Genomic DNA, 10,607 nt, shown 5'->3' on the forward strand with positions numbered 1-10,607 from the left:
GGGGGGGGGGGTGGGGGTTTTGGGGGGGGGGGGGGGGGGAAGCAGGGCTGGGCAGGCCTTCCTGCTATGACTGCTGGGTCTTGCCACTGGCTCTCCCTGGGTCCTGCTTCTGCTGGTACCTTGTCATCTTTGACAGGCAGCCAGAGGCAGATAATAATTAATTTTCTATATTTTTTAGAGGCCTTGCATGGTGGATAGAATGGCCTGGTGGGCCAGATCTGGCCCACAGGCCATATTTTGCCCACCTCTTCTCTATAAAGACACTTTCTTTCTATTCTCTCTTTAATTGTTAAGTAAATTAACTGTACTGGAATAGTTTGAGTGTAAAATAACTCTAAACAATTTCATGTATTATATACAAAATACAGCATATAGAGATCATACAAGAAAATCATAGAAATGCTAGTCTCATTTAACTTTTAAAATGAATGTCCCAACGTATGCTTTCAATAAGGATACATATTACATAGGTTGAATTTCACTAATAGCAACATTACATGCAGCTTGCTTAATACCTTTCTCAAAGTTTCTAGCTTCTTATATAACTGAGGAAGAATGCCAATAACTGCTTCACAGCAAAGTGCTTCCTTCACTATTAAATTCCTATTTTGCAGAATCTTACCCTCCTCTTTGCATTTCTCCCTCCACAGAAGGTTATCCTCAGCCAGGATTCTCCAGTAGCGGCATGTCTGCGCTGCTTGCAGAAGGTCCTTGGGTTCCAGGAATGAAAGCACATATAGTGCCAGCTGCAAAAGGCAAGAGATTAAACCTATTCACATTCTCTTTTTTAATTTTATATTCACATTACCGAGACTGAGATACACACAAAGTAGATGTATTAAAACAATAAATTAAACTATCAAACAAGGCCAGAAGCATTTGAGAGCTGCAATACATTCAAGAGGAAACATGAAAGGGACTGCAGAAGTTAGCAAAAAATTATTTTAATACCCTGATCTAAGCAAGAATGTCACTTGGTAATACATTTGCTTTAACAGAAAATAGCTGCCAGGTGAGACAATTGTTATAGAACTATATAGAAAAGCCTTGTGAATGTTAAATGGTTAATAGGTAAATTATACTGCCTTATTTGCAGTATAATTAATATCCACATTAACACTATTTTTTTGCTAGGACTTTGAAAAATCTGTGACCTAACAAACTGGAAAAAAATTAATTCTAATTAAAAATTCACATCAAGGCAGGTACCCAAACCACAAGGGTAAACAGTGACAGAAACAGGCTGTAGCAATAGAAACAACCAACAAATAGCTAAACAGATACTGGTGTCGACCACATTTCTACAGTAAATATAAAAATAAGGCGACTGTCCCATGATAAAACAAAAAACTTAAGTTTGTTTCATATAGTGAGCTCAGATAAACACCAATGGTGGAGAGTAACATTGTTATTCCAAATACCAATCCACAGTGCTTGAATAGTGAATTATGCTTGAGACTGAGAACAATCTGGAAATGCACTACATCAAACAGGTCTACAACTTGTTTACTGAACAGAATGCATAATATCCTTAAAGAATTTTAGGAGGTGTTTTATGGACTGGGATAAAGAATGGATGTTATACATCGTATTCATATAGATCTCAGCATGCAACAACAATGCATGTGCCATATTAAATCCCTTTAGCCTTGACAGATAACGTAAAGTTGAGCTTATCTAGATGATAAAATTAGAGGTTATTTAGATGATTCGGACACCAGTTGGCTGAGTTAAACCATATGGTGACCATAATAAAAACAAACAACTATGTATTTTCTCCATCAGTTACGCATTTTGAAGTTATACACTCCTGAAGGTTAATGCTAAGGAGGAACAGAACACATGTATTGTGGAGAACATTCAGGGCCCTGCTGACAGGAGTAAAATGCTATATACATCCAATCACTGAAAATGAAAAACCATCAGAAACAGTAGAAAGAAATCCCAAGAGGCAGATCTATCTCAATATCTTGCAGATCACTGTGGAAGGAACAGTTTTGAGAGGTGATTCATACAACTAGTTATGTTAAAAAAGTCACTGAGTTACAGCCAACAGTCATCTTAGGCATTCAACTGCAATAAAGTTAGGAACAAAAATATATCAGTCTTTTTCTTTGGATCAGAGAATGATAAGGTCAGAGAAGATCATATTTTTAAAATGCAACTTCCCTGTCTACATTAAGTGAAATGATTTATTTAAAAGGGGATTTGTAAAAAGATGCCAGCTATGAGGCTTTAAGATTTAACCTATTTTCCTAATCTACATGCCCCCAACCAGAACTGAACCTGGGGGGAAAATCACATTACAGTTGATTAGGTAGTATACCTTCCTCTCAATACTGTGGTGTAGTCCTAAGAGCAATTTTGCCAGAACAAAAATAGGGCCTCTGTTACCAGAACTCTGTATTTTATGGTAAGGACTAGTGCTTTAATGGATCCTATCTAAGAACATTTATGCATTGCACACCTATCATTTTTAATTCAACTGGGCCATATCTGAGAGGAAAACCTTTAAACTTAAGATTTGGTTTTGATCCAGTCAAATCAAACAATTCTAATATTTTAATAGGAAAAGCAACATATATCTCAGTCTCAAATAACTAGGCTGCCTTTCACTTAAAAGGGATACTGTCATATAAGGGAAAACCTGCAAGAATGTAAATGGTTATTTGGTTATTCCTTTACTGTATCTCTTTGCATTGTTGAAGACCTTTGAATAAGATCTTTTCTATGCAAATTATCTTTACTTGCTGGTTAGCCAGAAAACCAGGAATATAATCACCGTGTTATGTACTTCGATATAGCAGGTAACTATAAATATTGCTGAAATGAAACAAACTCAGCAATGTTCAAATTTCAGTAAGGAAAAGGAATAGGCTTCCTGGAAAGAAATAAACACAAGTTATTTAAATATTCAGAAAAATGAAAGAGAATTATGGGTAAGTAGAATACTTTTTATATATAAAGAGTATCCCCCTAGTACATAAGTCTCTCTTTAAGAGGGCAGCACAAGCAATACATAAGATAAGTACTAATCACAGTTGGATTCGTTTTGCTGCTAAATCACGTGAGAACAGCTGAGCTATAACCTTTTGTTAATATGCATTACATGTATCCAACTTTTCACTTTTTGAAACAGCAGAAGTTAAAATATTCCCCATCCTTTCAAGGTGTACAACTCTCCTTCCTAACTGATCCTTAGAGCAGTTTATCTGGCATGGCGCATTTCTTCTCCTGCAGTATTCCTCACATACAAGGAGGAATTCCAAAGGAGCAGGTTGCCATAGAAAACACTTCTGTCAATATTTGATGCATGTACCTTGACTATTAACTTAATATTCACAGCATACATTACTTCCACTGTCAAACAAAAGCAAACCAGCAAACCCCAGGAGAAAGCTCTGGCATATTCCAGAGTCATGAAAAACCCTATGCTAGCAAATGAGATGAATAGGGCCATGTACATCTAAATATTCAAAATACACAGCTTACTCTGAAGTACAACACGGAAGAGTCATAGAATAGTAAACATTAAGGACATATGAAAAATGATGGACCACATAACACCAGAATAAGAACTGAGAACTTGTTCCTAAAATCCAAATTTCTTATTAAAAAAAGCAGGCAACAATATTTTAGTAGTGAAAAACACTACTAAGTACCATACGGTAGTACTGTTGGCACCAAACTAGAACCATTCCCCTGCCCCTTCCCCCCATGTCTCCCTCCAAAAAAAAAAAAAATCACCAAAAAACAAATGAAAGCAAAACTGAAAAATAACCCCCAAACCCAAACCATACCAACCCTAGGAGCAGTCAAGGCACACTGTAAAGAATAGTCACAATTAAATCCATTATGGTAACTGTAAAATCAAGTCTGGAGTTTATGTAGCCATCTCATAACAGTTTAGTCCAGCTGTGATATGACTTTCACATTCTTTTCACTTCTCAAGGAAGGCTCCTGTATCTAGAGGTTGCTCCCCATTGACGTGACAGGCTCTGACACGACTGGCTGAGCTTAGGAGAGAGACTTAAGGATTCCCTGGAAGTTTTCAAGTTCTCTCAAATAAATAAATATTAACAACATGCCTACTCAATGTGGATTTAATAACACAATGCATCGTAAAAATTTATTCTTAATATTTATCTAAAGAAAAAGTTTGGGCTTTTTGTTTTGTTGTGTTTTTGTCTTTAAAATGTGCTGGGATTTAGATAAATAAGTATGCAATGTTGACACAGAAGATTCACAAAATTAAATTTGGCAAGTTAACTAGAAGTAAAACACTGCATAACCTGAAGGCTCTTAAAGAAAATAGAACCAAATAGAAAAATGCAATGAAATATGTGGCAACAAAGACATTATTCCAATAGTGGAAAGGAAATCATCTACAGCCAGATTTTTAAAGGTATTTAAGGTGCTTAAAGATGCAAGTGAGTGCTTAGCAGGATTATTTTTTTAAATGAGAGTACCTATCTGGATCTTTAGGCACCTAAATTCTTTAAAAATCTGGCCCTTAGCTCATAAGCATACATTAATCTGAGAATTACATTATTAAGTCATGGCAGTTTGTCAACTTGCAGCCCTCTTTAACACCAATTAACAGTGTTAAACTGACAATACTGAATACCATAATTAGCATGCAAGTGTTTAAAGGTGGCAGATGATGCGTTACATAGTCAAACAGTACCCAAAGCCCAGTATTAACTGAGAATCCTCACCTCTTTTGGGAGCAAGGAAATGAAGTCTCGTTGAAACTGGGGCTCAATCACTTGCATCATATGTTTCACTTGTGTTGGTTCACAACTATCAATGAGTTCATCTAATGCAAGTAACTTTTCTGGTCCACTCCAGCTCTGTGAGAAAGAGAAATATGTTCCCTGTTTGTATTAGTTTGGTATATTGTCAAGTTTTATAAAGCTGCTTGGCTAACACCCCCCACAAAAAACAAAACCAAACCAAACCAAGCACAAGCATGTGTGAAGGCTATCTATAACATAGTGTATTTAATTGCATAAAATCTAATAGGTGTTTTCTAATAAGTTATAATTAAACAAAAGAATACTGATCCAAAGTATTCTGAATGGTACGCTCAAGTACCAATACAATAATGTAGCTATTTGAACTATTACACAGCTAATGCAAAATGAACAGTTAAAAACTGTACATTTAAAAATGTGCATTTTTTTTCAAAGTGCTCACTTCAGTGAGTGTTCAAATGAGATACCCCTTTTCAAACACTGAAGTTGAAATAGGTAAACCAAAAACTTCAAGTAAAGAGGAAAAAATAGTAGCAAGTTCTCTAAGATGTATTGCTTTGCTTATCGTCTGCTTATTACTGCTATGTGTTTATTTGCCACAATGTTATATTTCAGAATCCCGGCTGTAAACCAATACTTTATTTTGTAAACATCAATTTACATTACTGAGTAAACAGGGAATTTTGACTGGTAATTTTCTTACTTTGCATTCTTACTAATGGGCACCATAAAATCTGATGGTTTTAATAAGGCACTCATCTGAGAGTACAGCAGATTAGCAGCATCATTTGCAAAAAAATTAATAACTGAATATACTTCACATCTGACAAGCATGTCTTTCTCAAACTCATCTGTGCTCATCAAAGGATTTTGATTTGTTATGCAAAAACAATTTAAGGGAAAAAAACAATTTCCAGAGGAGAAAAAAAGTGTTAACTGATTTAGCAACAGAATTAGAGCATGAACAAAGTCTGAGAAGACAGAAAATGAGATATCACAGTGCTTTGTGAATATATTCATATTAATACATTTGAACATATGGGTTCTTCTACAATGACATGCACAAGTAAATCAACACGTACAAACTACATTAAAGTTACGTTAAGGGACTAAATGAAATCTAAAAAACCCAAGAATACCTTAGATGTTAATATTCATATATCACCTTGCCCTGTACCTCAAGACCTGGATTTATCACACTGTACACTGCATTCTTTAGATTTGAATACAACTGCTAGCTGCATGTGCTGTAGTGACTAGGCACAAATGAGAAATATTAAGGATGAATATATATTTATTTCTCTGTGTTGTAAACATATTATACTTTGAGGTTTTATTTATTTATTTTTTTTTACAACTCAAATATCAGGAAAATTAGTTTCTGACTTCACACATTTTAATAGTGGCTAGTGGCCATTGGCAAGGGTTGGAGGATGTCAGAAACCTGAGTGGTAGCACTCCCAGCTCTCAACTGATGAGACAGAGTTGGTTGGATGGAATATTTTTGAGATATGGTGGGACATTTAAAACAAAGACCAAAGGTATTACTGCACACTATGCACAGATGTTTGATAGAATGAAGTTTTTAATTAACTTTGAAATAACAGGAAAATTAAGGGAAACTATATTGCAGCTGTCTAATCCATTTATTAAACATGAATTTTCAAAGCCATTCTAGTATAAGCCTGCTTGTAATAGTTAATAAACAAAAAAATAGCCAAGGAACTTGAATACCTTACATTTATGCTGTGGTAAGTGTTTGCAGCAGTTGTTAATTTATATAAACTTGCCAATAGCTCCTAAATTCCGATGGCAGGATTTCATACTATAAGCAAGCCCTATTCTCTTACACTTAGTTAATAAAATTTAACATAGAACTAAGTGGAGGGGATTGAGAGAGAGACTCTAATGAATAAATGTAATATCTTCAAATGGAAAAACATATTTTAAGACGGTAAAATCTGTTCCTTCAGCATTATAGGTTGGCTAGAGGCAACAATCTTAAGGCCCTTTCAAGCAATCAGCTGCTCAAAGAAGTTTACTCTAGGGAGCACTCCCCTTTGGTCTTTCATTTTCTTTTTAAATAAATTAGTAACAGTCAATAAAGGATCTCTGAGGAAAATGTTTGTTTAGTGTATAAAATTTTGTTAGAGGAAGTAGTCTTGCCAGATAAGCACAAATATTTCTGATAATGGGGGGAATGACATTGCCTCCACTGTATTAGCATTTCTGTGCTCCACCGATTGACCTATTTGCAAAAAAATGACAGATATACCATTCAGCAGAGATGGAGAAGGAAGGCAGTAAGTGTGTGGCTTTTATTAAGAACAACAGTGGAAGGAAAGTAAATTGGTGCCAGGCAGTGGTGCAAAATTTCAAATATTTTAGTTGACCAGAGGATTCTGAGACACCTGGCATGCAGCCCAGATGCTCTGGATTGCTACCAGGTGGTCCCCTGTAAACTGTATAATTTTGAAAGCACTAAGCTGTATCCTTTCAATGCATTTGTAAAATTGACTATTACTCGTTTTATCTTAAAACTTAAATTCAATACAAAATTAGAGAGAGCTTCATTTCTACTGGTTTATTTTTGTTTATCTTATAGAAAATTAATTGTAGGATTCATCCCTGTTCAGGCTGCAAACTCAACAGGGACTCTTGCAAAAGCAGCTCCTAAAGCACTTTAAATGCCTTAGAAGTTTCTAGGAGGAAAGTTTCATTACTTTGGAGTTCATTTAATAAATCTGTCAATTTCCAACCCTGGCCACTTCCAACCTCAATTTCAGGCGCTGTCAGTCTCCAAGATCATCAGCACCTCTTTTCCTCCATCAAAAATGCAGTTGTGCCCCCCTCCCACCTTTGCTCTTCCTCGTTTGTTTTGTCGTACCCCGTATGTCTGTCTGTCAAGACGCATACAGCTCTAAACCACACGAAGCTCTGTCTGTGAATTAAAATACACATTGTAGATGGGGACAATGGGATCTTTCATCTACTCTGGGTCCAATAATTTGAGCATGATACTAATTTTTTAGTTTGATCTTACAGTTCTATGAATTACTACTGAAAACTTTTAAGGGAACATTGGGGTTAAGGTATGTCTTACAGAGAAACCTGAAGACAGAGAGAAGACCTTAGCTTCCTTTCCCTCTGGAAGAGCGTACCAGAATGGTGATTTTGTGGGGTGAAAACATGTCCTTCATCTCCCTCAAGTCTGTATTTTGTCTGGGTAAAAATACAGCATACAATATAAACATAGCCAAGCCTACTGAAGAAAACAGTATTTGATATAATGCAGACATGTCCCACCATGATAGCTTTGTACACAAATACTACAACCTTGAATTGAGGGAGCTCAAGATGGTACAGGTTGTAGCACACTAGCAGAATATAGCCTCCTGCTTATTTTGCTTAGGAAGTGGGCCACTGTGTTCTGTAGCAGTCACTGTTTCTTCATGAATATCCTCTGTAGATAAAGGTAGTGAGAACTGCAGCATACTAGACAAGAAATGACAAGTGCATGAATTTCTGTGGGCAGGAATCTGTCTGAAAGAGACAGCCAGTATTTTTGCTAACCAGGAGAGCCAGAAAGCCCTTACAGTAACTGCAGCAACCCAAAACAGAAACATTATCATAACTGCTGAGAGTAAATGCTCTCAACTATCAGCAATGCTGTTATGTTCACCTGTTCCTCAAAGTGATTACCTCTACTAATTTGCATTATTAGGAACGGAATCTTAGCATACCAGATTCCCACTTTCACTGTACTCATATGGAAAAGTTTCACAAACATTAGAGACAATTTATCACTACAAGAAGTATTTTACTTGCACAAAAATGTGCAAGAAAGAAAGGTAAAAGGAAAAAAAGAAAAGGAAGGTGGGATGTTGATTTTTAACATTTGAAGTGATGTTGCCCAAGTGTAGAATTGTGGGTTGGAAGGAACCTTAGGAGTCCTTTATTCTAAATGCCTGCATGGATGTTGGATTTACTATCCTAGATAGATGGCCTAGTACAGAGGTTTTCAACCTTTTTGGATCAGTGTACCTACAGCGGCCAGGCACAGAGTAGGGGGGAGACAGGGGTGGTGTATGGCTAAACATGGAGTGGAGCTTCCGCCTGCCCCGTGTGTCCAGCTGGGTGAGCGGCGCCTGCAAAGCAGCGCAGGATGGTGTGTGGCAGCGCTCCGTCCCTGCCTGCCTGCGTGTCTCCCCCATAGGCCTTCTCAAGTACTCCTGGGGGTATATGTACCCCTGGTTGACAACACTTGGCCTAGTACAACTGGGCAGGAACTTTTTGTTTTGCAAGAAATGTGGAAATCTTTAAGACTTCTGATCCCGAGTAAAATCAGATCAAGTTTCCTGCAAAAGGAATTTAAAAATTTCCGTTTTGACAAAAATTAAAAAAAAGAGAAGTTGGTTCAACATGATAAATTGAAGCATTCTATTCTAAAAAAAAAAACAAAAAAAAAAAAAACCTCTCACTGATCTGTTTTGACCTTATCAAAATGTTTTCCAGCTTTTATCTCTAAATGAATGTTATCACTGAAATCAACATGTTCATGCATTTTCTGAGGATGATGTGTTCCATTGGTCAATTTCCAACCAGCTCTGCCTACTGAATTGCCAAATGCTTTTCATCTTATTTGCTTCTTTCCTAAAATGATAAGCTTCTCAAGGCAAGGATAGTCTTTATTTGTCATATTAAAAGACCTGAGCCAATGTCAAATAGAGGATGCAACTTACATGTAAATAATATCAGGAGCAACTTATATGTAAATAATATTAATAAAAAACTCCTAAATGTGGAGTTAAGAGACTCTAATAACATTAACTCTGCTAACGTACCACTCATAAATACCAGCTTTAAGATGAGGAGGCAGTTCTATCCCAAACCAATGCATCTTGCTATCAGATCAGTTTGGAAACGCAATTTAAAATTGCTTGCAAAGACACTATGAATGCAGATGGGCATGTGATATGACAGATGAGATATGGCTGCTAAATTAATTTAGTAGCACTATTCTACCAAAAAGGAAGGAAACTCTTCAATTTGGTTGAGAAAATTCAAATTTCAAGAGTGACATTATGAAATGTCATGTCAGGAACTGTATCAATTTAACTATACCTAAAGAGATCAACAGTTAACACAGTGCCAACTTCCTTTAAGACTTCTACAGTTTGGGATATTTCAGATTTTGTGTATTTTATCTTTCTAGCATTAATGACAATAAAGATTAATGCAAAATGAGATGACCCTGAATTAACCAAGATACCGCTTAATAGCAAGAATTTTGAGAGAGCCTTATGTTAGGTTGTGAAATCTGTGATCTTATTTCAGAAATGCAAACAATAAAAAGGAGTGCCAGAAGAAATCAACAGAAACTGCTGGGTGATCACTCATTTACAGGATAGCCTAAAGCACGATTTGGGAATGTAACTTTAGGCTCTGTGGGAAATCATGACCTGAAATATTGAGGGATTCAGTCGTTTTTACAAAGACCTGATTTCCTTAGCACTAAAACAAAATTCAGTAGCCTAATGTCATTCATGGCTACTTGTACCTTTACAGGAACCGGATTCTGCAGTCCTGGCAGACAAAGTTCCCTAGTTCATCCTATACACCCCACAAATAACCAACTATATCACTTATTTTTAACCAAAATTGTGCTCCATCACTACTGATTTATGCCAGAAGCACTAAGCCTTTCAGTTGATGTGTCTGTTTTATGTAATTATTTAGAAAGACCATGTGAATAACTAAACATATTTAAGGATATCAATAAAATACTTCCACTATACTGCTTCTACATTGCTAATGAAGGCTTTCTACCAATGAGTACTCAGGAGCTAA

At 36.3% G+C, this 10,607-nt stretch overlaps 1 protein-coding gene across 2 annotated transcripts in view; it reads right to left on the reverse strand.

The window, feature by feature from the left end:
• FBXW7 (F-box and WD repeat domain containing 7) overlaps window positions 1-10,607 on the reverse strand; it is a 300,503-nt gene that overhangs the window by 20,181 nt on the left and 269,715 nt on the right. For both annotated transcript variants that reach the window (XM_019522213.1, XM_019522214.1), the window contains 2 exons: window positions 4,719-4,853; window positions 623-746 (listed from right to left, as the gene is read on the reverse strand). In XM_019522213.1, coding sequence (XP_019377758.1) covers window positions 623-746; window positions 4,719-4,853 — 259 coding nt within the window. The remainder of the gene's footprint in view (window positions 1-622; window positions 747-4,718; window positions 4,854-10,607) is intronic.

This window comes from Gavialis gangeticus, unplaced genomic scaffold (assembly GCF_001723915.1).
Source record: "Gavialis gangeticus isolate Ggan-Ray unplaced genomic scaffold, GavGan_comp1, whole genome shotgun sequence".
Taxonomy (NCBI): domain Eukaryota; kingdom Metazoa; phylum Chordata; order Crocodylia; family Gavialidae; genus Gavialis; species Gavialis gangeticus.